This window comes from Beta vulgaris, chromosome 3 (genome assembly GCF_026745355.1).
Source record: "Beta vulgaris subsp. vulgaris cultivar EL10 chromosome 3, EL10.2, whole genome shotgun sequence".
Taxonomy (NCBI): Eukaryota; Viridiplantae; Streptophyta; class Magnoliopsida; order Caryophyllales; family Amaranthaceae; genus Beta; species Beta vulgaris.
Window position 1 is genome coordinate 14,404,225 of NC_079204.1, and position 16,696 is coordinate 14,420,920.

At 31.2% G+C, this 16,696-nt stretch overlaps 1 protein-coding gene across 1 annotated transcript; it reads right to left on the reverse strand.

Moving 5' to 3' along the window:
• Positions 1–340: 340 nt before the first annotated feature.
• LOC125495507 (B3 domain-containing protein REM8-like) lies at positions 341–15,608 on the reverse strand. The gene is made up of 7 exons (XM_048640248.2): positions 15,337–15,608; positions 15,168–15,275; positions 13,178–13,231; positions 6,183–6,324; positions 5,672–5,820; positions 1,407–1,641; positions 341–559 (listed from the first exon to the last, which is right to left on the reverse strand). Exons 1-7 carry the CDS (start codon positions 15,451–15,453, stop codon positions 537–539), a joined length of 828 nt encoding a protein of 275 aa, XP_048496205.1. The 5' UTR covers positions 15,454–15,608; the 3' UTR covers positions 341–536.
• Between the last annotated feature and the right edge of the window lie 1,088 nt (positions 15,609–16,696).

Genomic DNA, 16,696 nt, shown 5'->3' on the forward strand with positions numbered 1-16,696 from the left:
TTAATATATTCAATTACAGCCTCAAATAAAGCAACTATTTTTAAGTTACAGCCTAAAAGGCATGAAGATATATTGGGTATATGCTGCAACTTAAAAGTGTTTGGTTTATTTGAGGCTGTAATTTGAAATGATTGCAATCAAAGGGTTGCAATTAACAAATTGGTCACTTTAAAGGGCTGCATTTGGCAAAAAAAAAAACTACAATTAAGTAACAAATTTTGAAATTAATGCAGGCATCGCGTGCATATAAGACTAGTATAAGCAGAAGATAGTGTCATTAAGTAGTACTTTTAAACCCCTCAAAAAAAAAAAAGTAGTACTTTTAAAAATATATAGGAATAAGATCCTAATAGAAAAGTATACCTTCGTTAGGAAGAGAATATAACAAGGGTGATCCCTATGATCATATATAATAGCAAAGCTTAGATTCCTTGGAATTTCATTTTTCCTAAAAAACCAGCCAAGTTTCTCCCAAGAGATTGAAGAATACTCTAACTAGCATCTACTCACATACTGAATTGAAGTCACGTCTTGATTTAGTCCTCGTTCGTTTGCAACTCTGTACGTCGAACACCGCAATTTCGAAAATAATTACTTTGAAGGAAGGATCAGAACATCTATAGGAAATTAAATTGTGACCATAATTGTGTTAGAGAAAGATTAATTGGAGTAGAACAGATAATGTTAACAAATTTTATCTATGACAAAAAAAATAGATAACTAAATTTGATAAATTCCATTAAAATATTGAAATGAAAATAGTATTATTTCCTTTAGCAAATTGTTCATGAAAATCCCTTTGCATTTTAGTTTACCATATTCTTTTGCCTACCTAATTGCTATTGTATGTAATTATGTATAAACCCCTACTTCACTTGTTTCTTTTTAATAATTACACTTTACTTTTTCATGTTTGTCAATGTAAATGTTTAAACATTAATATTTCTAAATAGGCAATTGTAAAAATCATAAAAAGTTAATAAGTACATATCGAGACGAATCAAACAATATCTCATATGAGTATGTTTTTTCCTTGCACATTAATCACAAATGATAGTCAAACATAAATTTATCAATAGTGTCAAACTCAAAATGTAACTATTAAAAAGAAACAGAAGACTATTTATTAAAATGACATGTTGAGCTATCACATGAAAAATATTATAAGACATTCAAATCACGCGAAACGCTAAACGTCTATATTCTGATTGTTTGTGAAAGTCCTTATCTAAAAACTTTTATTCATGTTGACTTAAATTTTTTTTTTCTAAACAAGTGACGTTCAAATATACCATTACAAACAGAAAATTATTAATTTATAATATATGAAATTCTAAATTATCAACCACAGTCAAAATAACAATATAAATTATCCATTGTGAGGAAAATAAATTACTGTAACTTACTGTAGAATTTCATGGCTGGATTTTTTCCATTGTCAATGAGCTCGAAAATGATAATATCACCTCTCACAAGATCGTAAGGTTCATAAAGGGTGGGCCGACTATATATATAAGAGCAACCACTTTCTTTGCTGAACCTAAGTTTCATCCGCCGAGACTGTCCTTTGTCGTCTCTTAACTTTATGTCACACCATCTTCTTGTTAGACCATTTTTAATCGCAAACTGTTTTGGAATAGCCTGCATATACCAAACTCACATTTTAATGATTCATAAGGCTTATAGATGCTAATCAAACATCTGCATAGACCCGTATTATGGACTCAGCGTTGCATTATAATCAAACATTTTAATATACATTTCGACTCGTAGAATTATGTATTGAATATTATTTCAAAGCATATAATGTTGAAAATTGTTAGAATGTTAACCCATATGTGAGCTTGTCCCACATTGAAGAAAGAGAAAAAAATGACTAACATATAAGCTTAATCAAATACTCCTCCTATTGCTATTTGGTTTTAGGATGAAACTGCATCTGAGCTTGTGTGTGGTAACTCTCTTCTTCGATAATTGCCAATTGATTTTAGGATGGAATCTCAAGAAAAATCTACAAGTGTTTTTGTCTACAAATTTATGACAATACCAATTTTTTCTATGAATGTACGAAAAATTTTAGTAAGTTGAAAATTGTTTGGAGCATGTAGGCCAACAATAGCGTTCACCCTATGTAGGTCCCACATGGACTACTTTTCCAATTACCAACTGATTTTAGGATGAAACTTCAACAAAAATCTACAAGTGTTTTTGTTCACAAATTTATGACGATACCAATTGTTTCTACGAATGTATGGAAAATTCTAATAAGGTGATATCATAGTAAAATTATGACCAGCGAAAATGTGCGACCTAAATGCATGTCAGCCACAAGTTTAGAATGACACTTTTGATTTCTTTTCCTCAAAAACATTCTTAGCATTTGTGAAAATACCTAAAATTAATTTATGGAAATCCCAAAAATAATTCCCAAAAGCATTAATTCTGAAAATTAAATTTTATAACACTTTTTCTTGGGGGGAAGGGGGGGATAGGAAGTCATATTTTATAGGAAGTTACTTTTTTCATGTATTTGAAATTCCTAGAAAGTGTAAAATTATGTTTGGTTGATAATGGGAAGTAGAACTTCCTATGGAAAGCTCTACTTACCTAGGGGGACCTAGGTAAGTAACTTCCTCCATTTTAGAGGAAGTAGATTTTTCTAGGAAGTGCAAATTCTCATAGTTTTACCACCCAAACAACTTCATATACTTCTACTTCCTAAAAATTTGCACTTCCCATAATTTGTTTTGTCAATCAAACAAGACCTTAGAATTTCCCCCAACCACCACTAAATCACTAATGAATGGTGCTCTTATACCTTTTTTTTTTTTACAGGATGGTGCTCTTATACTAACATGGCGTACGCGTATCCCAAGAATTGAGCATGGTCTTGTACTTTTGTCCCGAAAGTAAAAAGTCGTATAGGTTGAAAATATTAGCCCATGTAGTCCAAAAAAACAGTCTTAGCTAGTTAGCTTCATGAATCATGAGTATGTCATTTATGTTTCAGTACAAAGTACAACCGGGTTGTACGCTATTTTCACGTAAAATGTGATTGCTCTTTCGTTTTTGGACGATAGAGAAATTAAAGACCTACCAACTTCTAATTTTATATAAAAATTAATACTTGGTACACACTAACTTATTGTACATCCGATCTATCTCATATGAGTTGTCATAATTACAACTTTCGATTTTTGCCGCGTTTAGTCTTCCACTCTTTCTTCTCTCTCATTTGATAACTTCTATCTCCTTCTCTCTTATCTGATAACTTTTTCTAACTTCGTTCTCTTATAATTTCTACATTTTATTTCTCATAAATTAACTTCTTCATTTTCTCTCTCATAACTTCTTCATTTTCTCGCTCATAACTTCTTCATTTTCTCTCTATTCAAGTCCGTACTCGTCTTTCAGTTTTTTCGTTCAATTCTGTTTAATTTTGAAATAATATAGTGTACTTTGATTTGATATAGTGTATTTTGACATGATAGTGTTTTGCTGAGTTTTTTGGCATTTGTTTTGCATGATATAGCGTATATTGGCATGATATAGTGTATTTTAAGATGATATAGTATGTTTTGACATGTTAGTGTTTTGCTTTTTTTTTTTTACATGATAGTGTTGCATGATATAGTGTATATGAACATGACTTAATGTATATGGTCATAATATAGTGTTTTGCTGTGTTTTTTTGACATGATAGTGTTGCATGATATAGTGTATATGGACATGATATAGTGTGTTTTGACATCATATAATATATGTTTGTTCTAAACAATTGTTTTGGTATTACTGAAGAGAGAGAAAATCGTAGATTTTGGAAAGTGGAGTGAGTAGTTTGTAGCAGATCACGTGTCTGCGCCTGGTGCACTATATTTTTAATGTGAACCGGGTCCACACAAGTTAGATTGGAAATTTTAAAAACAGATTTCAGTGGTTGCTATTTCCTCATTCTAATAAAGTAATTGCTATTTTTCTTTTAGTTTAATAGCTTAGGAGGGAATATATAAATATTACTATTAACTAAAACTAACTACCAAGTCCTTAACAATAAAATACTATAAGTCCTTAACGAAACAAGTAAAATTCTAAATCTTTGTGAGATGCTTAGCTCAAATTTGATTACACCGTTTTTTTATATATTGAAATACGAAACATATCACATCTTTTTACCTTAACAATTCACATTCATGTACAAATCCTTAGTAATTAATATTTTCATTTATTCAGCAGGTATCCTTTGTGGTATTTCAAAATTTATAGGTTATATCTACTTTTAAAAATACACTAGGTATCCTTACTATTTCAACAAAATGCATGAAATGCCTTTAATTACTAACAGTTTCAAGTTTACGTTAGCTATTTTGACACTAGTAACCCTAAACCCTAACTCCGTAAACCCTAAACCATGACTCCATAAACCCTAGAACTAACCCTAATTGTTGATAAATAGCAACATATATTATTTTTCAGTTGTTTGTTATAAAGCGACATTTTTTTCACTAATTTTCCACTAGACAAAGCCAACACATATTAAATTTGTTCCTATTGGAAACCAGTGGTTTTACTGTTTGTTACTTGATGGCATCATATTTCGATTTGTTTCCATTTAGCAATAAACTACGACGACAAATATATGATTCGCTGACAATAGGAACAAGTAATTTTACTATTTGTTTCTAAATGACATCTTATTTTCGATTTGCTTCCATTTAGCAACAAACTAGAACAAGCAAATTAAACTTGATTTGATGATATTAGCAATTAGTTTTCAACTTGTTCTTATATGGCATAATATTTTTGATTTTTTTGTCATCTTGACACAAATTACAACCAATATTTAATTTGTTGACAATCGAAAGAATTAATTTTACTATTTGCTGCTAGATGAAATCATCTTCTCAATTGTTTGCCATTTAGAAACAAATGATGGAAAGGGCTATCTGATTTGTTGCTATTGAAAACAAGATATTTTATTGTTTGTTATGCAAACAACATAACATTTTGTTTTAAACATGTCCCAAGGGTAAATCTTTCAGGCTTTTCAAAACATCCTTGAGGCTTGTAAATATAAGTGGGTTGGTTCTCCTCTTATTTATTAATTTGTCCTAACACATTTCTCAATTTTCAAACAATTAATAGAAAACCTAATGTTAAAATTTGTTATATGAATAGTGCATTATTGGTTCAAGGGTAAATCTGTAATGATTAATAATTTGTTTCCCTTTTCAGCAACCAACGTCAATAATTTGTTTCTAATTTTTAGCAACAAAAAGTTACTTATTTGTTGCCATATTTTCGAAAGTTACATTGTTGCTAGTATCGGCAACAAATGTGCCAAACATAGCAACCAACATGACAACAATATTAGAATGGATGCAATACAACAACAAATTTATGTTGGATTTAGTTGCTAAAATCATATGGTGGTACAAACGTTTTAGCAACTACTATTTTTTTGTTTCCAATTTGTTACTAACTCGGGTTTGCAACAAATTTCTTATGAATAACAACACATTTTAGTAGTTGTTAAGATTTAATTAATTTTTGTAGTGAAACAATTCAATAATATAATATGTTCATTGTGCTAAACACGTTGATTCCATCAAACTTCATCTAAATCTATCTATGAATAATAAATCCAAACAAGAAATGCGTAAGAATTACGTACAGTTATGCCAGAAGTTAGGTTAGACGGTGTGACAATAGATGAAAAGTAAGGCCGACCATTATTTGATCTCAATGATGCACATATTTTTTTCTTGAAGTCCCTGACCATCAGTCCATCACCATCTCCATCTCCAAGCTTTCTATTTCTCCCTATATTATAAAAATATCATTGATGATATCACAATTAAAATATTTCTTGCCAAATCTTGTTGAAAGCTCATTAAATAAGCTATGAGTAATAATTCTAAATACTTCTATGTGATAGAAACAGAAAAAATATATTGATCCACACTTTATACATTATTGTACATGACACTTTTTCTACCACTTTTTGTTTCTGGTTATTAATTGTTATTAACATGACAAATAATTTTTACAATTAAACTTTTTAAAATACATTATAATCAGCTTTGTGGAACAAAAGATTTGAGGTTCGACAAAATTAAAAAATACTAAACCCTAGCTCATCATACAATTAACAATAATGAAATAATAACTCCATGAAAACTTACTAGTAGCAGATTTTGTTTGGTTGGTAGATCTTGAAGCCCTTTTCTTTTCTTGTAATTCTTCATCTTCAATAATGGTTGGAAGCTCACTCTCACAACCAGTACCATCAAGGATTGTAACATCAAAAATAAAGTTACCAAGATGCTTAAAAATCAAGAAATTACCCATTTGCAAATTATGATCTTTGCAAAATTTCAACCACTATAGTAACGCTATGTTCAGTTCACCTTATTTTTGCTTATTTCAGATCTAATCAGATCAGATCAGATCAGATTAGATCAGAAAAAATAAGTTCAGATCAGATCAGAAAAAATAAGTTCAGATCAGATCAGACAAGACCAGATCAGTTCAGATCAAATCATACTTATATTTAAAAACTCATTATTATTAGATATCTTTCACTACATATTAATAAAAATTATAATAATTGCATATTAATAAAGTACTCATTGAGACGAATCAAACAAGACCCCACATGACTATATTTTTTCTTATATATTCAGAAAAATCTAAAAAAATTATCTCTAATTGTGAATAGTGTCAAGATTCGAAGTGAGAAAGATAAAAAAAATACAAAGGGAGTATTATTATTTACTAGTACATTTGTTGAAAAGAATAATTATTGTTGTTGTTGTACTTATTAATTATTAATATTGGTAATTATTATTAATCTTGTTGTTACCATTATACATGTCATTGTTATTATTATATTAAGTTATTTTGTTGTTATTAAATAATAGAAAATTAAAAGCCATGTGTTAAGAACATAAGATTGACGCAAAAATAAGAAATATATAAAATATGATATCTCAAATTCATGACAACGAAACTACTAAGTTCGGATTACATTTCAAAATAAGCTAAGTGTGAGATACAAATTATAAATAATTTAGATTCGGTATACCTATTCCTACCGAATTCCAAATCTCTCTAGCTATTTGAAGTTGCACGATATTTTATTTATTTTTTGTTCAAGTCATAGTTGTTTGTATATCTTATTTTATTTTATATGGAAAAAAAGAGTTGAATTTGCCAACTTCTCAAGTGTGAAAGTTTTTTTAAGGGAAAGTGTGAAACATTGTATAAGTGCTCTTATAAAATAATGACTTGAGTTATATAATTATTTTTAATAATAATAATTATTATGATTATAATTATTATTGTTGATCTTATAATAATGATAATAATAATAATTATTATTATTAATAATAAAAGTTGTGTAAAAGTGTAATAAAAATAAAATGATAATAATAGTAATACTATAAAGAAGATCTTATAATGTATTCCATAATAATGATTTACAAAGTAATAATATAATAGTAATAATATATTTTATAAAAGATAAAATCTTGTAAATCAGATCAGTTCAGATCAGATCAGATCAAATCAGAAAAAATAAGTTCAAATCAGATCAGATCAGATCAGAAAAAATAAGTTCAGATCAGATCAGATAAGTTCAGATCAGAAAATTTCAGGTGAACTAAACATAGCCTAACTATAACAAGAATAAAAAAATACAAAAGGACAAGCAAGACAAGAGCACTACCTAGTAGCGTCGGCTTAAGGTGGCTCCACCCACACGCAGCAGTGCAGCACCAACAGAATTTCGGAGGAAAAAGTAGAGGGCAACAGCAAACTAGCAGCTGAACCACCAACAACCACAACCACGATGGCGGTGGTGCACGAAGACTAGAGCAGTGTTGCACAGCACAACAACACTCGCGTAAACAACAAACGAAGAGAGAAAAACAGGGGCAACGAGGTCCGCCGAGACGGGAGCAGCAGCGCGCGGTGGCCGAAGGAGGTGTGACGTTCACCGGTTCTAGATGCAATAGCAAGCCAGAACGAACCAGAGGAGGGAGATCGAAGAGGGAAGAAGCAGAGTTGCGTCTGCGGTGACCGCACAAGGTCACACGATAGAGGAGAGAGAAAGCTCCGGTAACAAAGGACACCAGCACAAGCGGTGAGATAGAGAACGAAGCGGGGGGTTAAGGTTTGGGTGAGATTGCCACGGGAGAGAGAAAAGAAAATGGGTTTGGTACTTTGGTTGGGGTTTATTTTGCAAAACCTACAAAGAAAAGTTATTGAGGAACCTACTCTCATTTTTCTTTTTTCTTTTTTTTAACGAGAAATTTCATTAATTGAAGGTCAAACGGCCTATACAATAAATATTAAAGAAAAACAAAATTCAATTAAACAAGGTTACATCAAATTCATCTTCCAAGAAACTACAATGAACTAGATCGAGCAACACAACGCATTATAACATAGTTTGGAAAGAACATTCTTCATCTAGCCATGTTGACCGCATTCAAGATTCCAATACTTTCATGTTTAGTGTCGAACTTCAAACAATTAGAACAATTTCTCTAACCTGAAGACAAAAGAACCATACTCACAACTCCCATAGGGGAGAAGGAGATCTTCACAACAGAAATTAAAAACCCCATAACAGGATTTGAGAAAATCTCATATAAAGAGACTATTTTATTTAACAAAACAAGAAATAAATGAACTAAAAGCTGAAAATAGAAGGGAAAAGGGGGCTTACCATGGATGAAATCATCCATGGCAGTCTCTAATTGGTGAAAAAAGATAGGGGAGGCTAGGGTTTGAGAGAGAAAAGAGAGAGGAGGGCGGCTAGGAAGTCAGACGTAATGGAACAACTCATCTGTACAAGCATATACTCCCTCCGTCCTTTATTAGTTTACCCCTTTCTTTTGCACAGAGTTTAAGGAAAAACAATGTTGTGGGTCATAGAAAGAAAGAGAACCTATTATTTTATATTAAAGTTGAATGTATGTGTGATGAAAAGTTTGTGGTCTCATTTCAAAAACAGCAAAAAAAGAAAGGGGTAAACTAATAAGGGACACACTTAAAAGAAATACGGATAAACTAATAGAGGACGGAGGAGTAATAAATAAGCGTGAAGCATATACAGTGGACAAAGGTTTTGCATTTTGCAACTTCAACCGTATTTTTGTCTTTGAGATTTATCACGGAAACAGGTAATAACTGCTAAAATCCTAGAGTTCTAGTACAATAGTATTGTAGTATGTTGTATGTAGAAGCAGTGCAAATGTAATTAGGGCAGGTATTTTTTCTTAAAATTAGGCCCTTTGTTTGAGATTGAATCAATGGTCCTACTTCTTTTTCCTTTTTCATGTCCGGAATAGGAATGGGCAAGGGTAGGGTCTGGGTCGGGTCCAGCTGGACCCTAGACCCGGACCCTAAATAGTTTTGCAGACCCAGACCCAGACCCTAAGGGTCTGAAAAAATTGGACCCTGACCCGGACCCTTAGGGTTTGGAGGGTCTAGAGGGTCTGGAGGGTCCAGGCCTAAATTTTTTATTTTGCCAAATTTTCAGCATTATTAATATCAATAATCATCTAAAATTCGCTTGAAACAAATATAAAAAATCGCATGAAACAAACATAAGAATTCGCATGAAACAACACAAATATATAAATTGAAAAAAACGAAACAAACATAAACATAAACTTATAAACTGAAAAAAACCGAAACAAACACAATTCACAAACATATAATCTGAAAAAAAAAAAACAAAAACACAAACATACAAACTGAAAAAAACGAAACAAACACAACTTACATAAGACTTCAGAATGGGTGTTTTGGTGTTTTAGTTTAGGTTTTAGTCTTTTAGAAAATCAGTTTTTTTTTTTTAAAAAAAAAGTTAAAATGTATATATTAAATAAGTTTAGGGTCTAAGGGTCGGGTCTGGGTCTAAAATTTTAAGACCCGGACCCGAACCCTAAAAAATTTACTTGGACCCAGACCCGGACCCGGACCCTTAGGGTCTGAAAAAGTTGGACCCAGACCCTTAAATTAGGGTCGGGTCCAACATGGTCCAGGTAGGGTCCTGGACCCATGCCCATCCCTAGTCCGGAACGATAATATTGTACATATTCAAGAGTAATTATGAATTAGTCCCTCCGTCCTAAAACATACTTCCTCCGTGTTTTTATTCTTGCTACATAGAGAAAGTGGGGGGTTTTTAAGAAAGGTAGAGAGAGAAAGTAGGGGACCACCACTTTTTGAATAAAAAATCATTTGTTAAGGAAAAAGTATGAGTATTTTAAATGAGAAGGTGGGGGACCACCAACTTTTTAATAGTATTTTAAGATTTTTATGGTGAGAAAGAATCCATTTATGGTATATAGCATCTATTATGACATTTCCATTTGAGGGAAATGTAGCATCTATAAAAAAACAAAGGAAGTAGTTCCTATTTTCACTTTGAGTGTTCTAAAATATAGTTCTCATTTTTATATTTAATTCCATATTTTTTCGTAATTTGTCTAAAAAACCGTGTCCATAATTTATTTGCTTCTTGAATTTTGTTTTTCTTTTTTTATTCAACCAAAATGTTACAATTAATACTTTTTCACCAATTATTCTCCATTCTCTCTCCTAAAATCATCTTTTCTCATACAACATTTATTCAAATAAATAATTTTTTTTAATATCCCTCTTATATTTTACTTGCATAAATTACCGTAAAAAAAGAAAAATGAGAACTATATTTTAAAAAGAAGGAAGTAATAAATATATAAATGTAAGTATAAAGAGGAGAATGAAGATACAACATTCTCATTAAATGATGAATTTTGGAAATGGGGAATACTTTCTACAAAGTCAAATAGCAAAACTTTAATGGATTTTGTAGTTAGCAAGTTAAACTGATCATGTTGTCCTCATTCCTTTCTTTGTAATTTCACCACTAATTATCATTCCTTTAAACAATTAAAATAAATATATTTTAAGGCCTCTAATATTTGAGGCATTGTTCCATCGTCCTGATTACATGAACCAAGAATCGTCATAATAATATGTAGTACTCCTTGAAATTAAACTCCTAGAGCTCTAGTACAATTAAATAGTAGGGAAGTAGTAGTGTTACTATATATTGTCCAGCTGAAATCAATTTTAGAAGTATGTTTTCCCATTGTTAGGTTATTTATAGAAACATTATTATAGGCACTACAAAATTTATAAGTGTAAGCTACACTAAAATGATTGAGAACGTATTGTGTCAGACCGTCCGATCATAATTTTTGGTCGAACGACTTTCAGTTGGTTTCAATTTTTTCAGTTGGTTTCAAAAAAAAATCAGTTGGTTTCAATTTTTGTTCAGAAGACCACATGAAAGAATAAAAATACCAACTGAAAGAATAAAAAAAACCAACTGAAAGAAAAAAAGAACTAACTGAAATAACAAAAGAACCAACTGAACGAAAAAAAAACTAACAGAAAGAATAAAAAAGACTAACTGAAAGAAAAAAAAACTAACTGAAAGAATAAAAAAACTAAATGAAATAACAAAAGAACCAACTGAAAGAAAAAAAGAACTAACTGAAAGAATAAAAAAAGACTAACTTAAAGAAAAAAAGAACTAACTGAAGAATTAAAAGAGCCAACTGAAAGATAAAAAACAACTAACTGAAAGAAAAAAATACTAACCGAAAGAAAAAAGTAAATCCCCCCACTCTTCGTTCTAGCAACCGTAATCTTCATCACATCTTAATCAAAATCATCTAACCTACTCATCAAACACATTCGCTTCTTTGATCCACATTCGATGTACCACATCAAAATCATGATTCCTTTTCTTAGGTTATGATGATTTGATCGGCCAATTTTCAGAAGATTGAGGTGCTGGTTTTGTGGAGGGAAGTCGAAAATCGCGGCACAAAACCAAGGGGATCTATTTCATTCTTATTTTAAGAGAGCAGATTTTTGGGTTTTAAAATTGTTTCCAACAAATTTAGAGTAAAAACACCAGAAAAATCTCCAACAGAAGAGTGAATTCACTGTGTAAAGAAAGCAAAAATAAACAAACTAAAATTGTATAGAATCGGGCTCAGCCCGTCGGACAATATGCATTGGATCAGACGGTCTGACCCAATACTTTCACAAAATGATTTAGTTATTTTGAGCTATATTATACTTGCTCTCTTTTTTTAAGTGACCACATTTCCGATCCTTTAACAAAAAAATGCCATATAGCTTAAGTGTAATATAACTCAAAGTGGTACAGGAAACTTCTTGTTTATTACATTTTTATTCATATTTAATTGTTTCACCTACTTAATTCTCACCCTTCATTGGTTAAACAAGTGGTCTCCCACTTTCTCTCACTGTACTCCTTGATATTCTCTCACTTTCTTTGTCACGTAAAAACAAATGGAAAAAATATATTTGCCCAATTTTATTAATTTAGCCACTTAAATAAAGTAAAAATTCCAAGTTTAATTTAGTATTTTGAGGTCTAGCCTAATCAAAGTTAAGTGCTCTAGCCTTTTCATGGTCCAGCTCTGGTGCAATAAGGTTATAAATGACTCAACTTTATTCACGGTGTTTAATTTCCAACCCCACATGCCAGTGGCGGATCCAGAATTTGAACCACGTGAGTTCAAAGTTGTTCAAACATAAGTTTCAAATTAGGTTTTACTATCTAAAGCTGCATTTACACATGCACAATTCAATATTAATATGTTCAAATGATGTGTTCAATTATATATTAAATCATTAATAAACATAGTTATTGGCAAGGGTTTTATTTTAATTAGGATTATTTAAGTAGACGATTATTGAAATTTGAAAATGAAAGATATGTTTATGAGACCGAAAAAAAAAAGAAACGAATAAAGTATATATTACAAGATAGAGGTGTCATTTAATTAGTTGATTCTAGGCTTCCAGATAAAATAAATATTGCACGAGTTCATACAATTTAGGATATCATGAGCTTATTTAACTGCATAGCAAGAAAAGTGAATGGGGCTCAAGAAACTGTTCTATAGAATTTCATGACGGGTAATTCTCCAGTGTTAATGAGCTCAAACGTAAGACAGTCGCCAGCACTGAGATCGTTATGTCTGTGAAAGTGGCTCCATCTTCCAATATAAACACTTCTTTTATATTTCCTCAACGAGAGTTGCCAAGTCTTTCCTCTCTCATCTAAGATAATTACCTCACCACAATTGTTCGCTAGATCATGTTCCTTGGCAAAATCCGTCGGGATAGCCTGCAAATATATACAATTTGGAAATTTTGATGAATAAAATTGAGTTTTCTGTAGTAATGATCAATAATCACGTACATTACGTAAACATATATAATAAGTTCTAGAATACAATAAGCACGTATAAAGGACCTTAAGAGGTTGAGGTGGTAGAGTAGTAGCGTTACTTTCTACCTAATTAATATCCTTTATTGCCAATTTGATAGTCGGTAATAAATCGTGGTGATGGAAATGAATTTTAAGGATAATGTTACAAGAGAACTGTCCTTAAAATTTTCATGGGGAGGCAATCTCATCCATAAGATTATGTTTTTTCTCCAAGGAAAAACAATTTTCATTACCACCCATAAGGTGGTATTAGATGAGAATGAAAATTTAAAAAGAAAAATCGATACTTTAGGATACTTAGCATTACCATAGGAATAAATAATGATTTTCTCACAAATTTACATACAAATTCATTCTCGTTACCACTAATATAACCAACTATCAAAAGGGCGTGAGATCTAGGACCAAACTCTATGGAATTCGTTTGAGAAATTCTCTTTATCCTTCTCAAATGAGCCCCCTTCATACTTCATCTTACTTTGAAAAAACATATAAGAGACCAGAATGAGGATTACCAAAAATCAGCCTTATTTACTACAACTTTGGTTCAATAAAATCACGTAAACAAAGATTTACCCAAGTCATGTTTGAATTTAATGGTAAACATATGTTTCTTTTTAAACCGTATAAGTTATAAGTCAAAAACAAGTAGTATCGTAATAATCATTCAAACAGTTGTATCACATAGAGCAGTTCTGGATTTATTGCTTGAACCAAACTGATAATACTCAAAAGGTATAGAATATTAGAATTAAAATCATTAATTTGACACAAAAAAAAATAGTGAATTTACCATTCCTCCCCATTTCAGGGTGGATGGCTGCACAAAGGTACGCCAATAAGGATGTCCTCTGGGTTTGAAGGTAGCTTTTGTTGCTGAACAAGCCTTATGGATATCTTCAATTCTTTTAAGTCCTTCAGCAGATGTAAATTATTAGAGCAAATAATTATTTTGCCAAAATCCTTCATATTGATCTAGCTAAGCAAAAAAAAGTTTGTTATGACGAAAACAATAGAATAACAAAGAATGAAAGAACAATCGTCACAAGAATTAATGTGGTTTATGCTAAAAATGTCTTAGCTATATAAACATGCGGAAGAGAAATAGTTTTATTATGGTGAGAGAATATATATAGCAGAATGATAAGAGGCAGATAATCTAAGGCATAGTAGTATTTAACAGTTACTAGTACCCCATGCAGTATATCTCAAGAGCTTGGTTAGGCGTCCAACAGTTTGAGTCTCTTGGTGGACTCAAACGGGGGCAATTTGGTCATTTTATGTGTTGGAAATTTCACATGCGTGTGGCAAGGATTTGCTTGGTACCAATGCTAGGTTATAATGGTACTATTGTCCGAAAATATTGATACCAAAGTAAGGTTTGCTTGGTACCAATCCGGATAACAGTTTGATACCAATGCCAGGTTATAATGGTACCATTGTGTTTGTTTTGAGTGTTTGAGTCTCTTTTGGACTCAAACAGTTGATTACCAAGGCTTTCTCATATTTTAACACACTCTAATGCTGTTACAATGAAGCAAGATTATGGTAAGTGTACAAAAAGAGGAAGAAACAAAATATTAGTCTGACCTCTTTTTCCATTCTTATGAATACCATCTGTTGATGTGATTGGACAAGCATTGGAGGTTGATGCTTTGGACATTCGTTGGAGAAAAGGAAATTTACGCTCAAAACCGGTAGAATCAAAGATTATAACACCAAAAACAAAGTTACCAAGATGTTTAAACACCAAAAAATCACCAATTTGTAAATCATAGTGTTTACAAAAATTCTCCCACCCACTTTTGAATTTCAATCCTTCACAACTAACCTTAATCTCCCAAATTCTTCCTTGTTTATCTCTTAATTTGACAATCTTAGTGTTACTATCTTTCTCTTTGCGTTCTTGTAGATTTTTGAGGAATGATTTTGGAATTGACTGCATGCATCAAGTAATTAACCATTTTAGAAAACTAATACTTACACTAAATAACTTAATTACACAATAAATTAGATACTAAAATAAACAGATTATAGAGAGTATATATCATATGTATACTTACAAAATTAGATAGAAAACCTGGGAGAAGAGGCTGGAAGAAATGGTTAGAAACCATTTTCAAATTGAGCTTATCCAAAATTTTCTTCAATATATACCAAATAATATGTTAGTAGTAGGTAATATATACTTCCTCTTACATAATGTGCCAATTAAATGCTGTATGTTCATCATTAGAGAGCATAGGAACTACGGATAATAATTGCATTAGTATTAGTTGGTGGCGTTTATTAAAGGGTGGATGGTTGGCAAGTGACAATTATCAACGGTAATAAGGGGAGATGATGCAGTGCTACAACTCAAAAGCCTATCATAACTCATGAGGATTAATGTTTTACAAGTCTTTCGACTCAACAAAAAAATTAAAAACAACTCTACAAATCCTAATTTCTATTACTACCCCTCTGGTAATTTAAGTTTTGCACTGGTTTTATTTACTTGTTGGTTGTCCAAGTTAGTTAATATAATTTGACATTACACTAGTTTTTAGTTTAGAACTAGTGAGTACCCCGGGCGATGTCTCGGGTTCTTTATTTCCTTAAATTTTTGTCTTGTGAAGAAAAAATTTAACGCCATAATTTGAACAATACAAGAAATTGGAGTAAGAGTTTGTGTCTACAATAATCTATTATCATTAATTACATTAATTTGTTAGGTATCTAAATACTTGTGTAAGTCTCCTAATGAAATATAATTACAAGACCTTATTATATTTTATTTTGAAATAGTAAATAATGATTTTATGTTGGATCAATGGTTTGACCTCTCATATTTCATTTCAAAAGTCATGTGTTCGATACCTTGTAATTACACAAAGTTATTTTTTTAGTTGAGGGGTTTGACATGAAAATAGAGCATTTGCATTAGACCTTAGAGGAGAGTGCCACATGGCACATAAACATTCTTAGGAACGCCTTCTAATATATATGTATAGATGATGCCTATTGTATGTCAACACTAATTACTCACAAGTTTGGAAACAAATGTAATATGTGTGCAATGTTAAGAAAAAAACTAGGAAAGGTTTTTTTTTTTTTTTTTTGGAAAACTACCTATTAACAAAGAATAAAGTATTTTTCCTTTTTTTCAAAAAAAGAAGAAGTTTTTAAGAGATTAAAATAAGTAAAGGTAAAAAAACATTATTAAGTGTTCTTAATAAAAGTGAATTTTTTCATAGAATTTTTGGCCTTGTTGCTTCCGTATATAACATAAACATGCAACATAGATATTTCTGGATCGCGATTCTAACAACGTTGACTTCAAACATGTCCTGAATTGAAAAGCTTGATGTTTGATTCTAA

What these genes read in the sequence shown, in the direction of transcription:
- LOC125495507 (XM_048640248.2), bottom strand. Translation starts at nt 15,453, where the DNA reads ATGGTTTCTAACCATTTCTTCCAGCCTCTTCTCCCAGGTTTTCTATCT. An exon ending in TAGCGAACAATTGTGGTGAG is followed by an intron (nt 6,325 to 13,177) that starts GTAATTATCTTA and finishes TTGATTTTTAAG; the next exon opens with CATCTTGGTAACTTTATTTT. An exon ending in TCCAGCCATGAAATTCTACA is followed by an intron (nt 560 to 1,406) that starts GTAAGTTACAGT and finishes TTCGACGTACAG; the next exon opens with AGTTGCAAACGAACGAGGAC.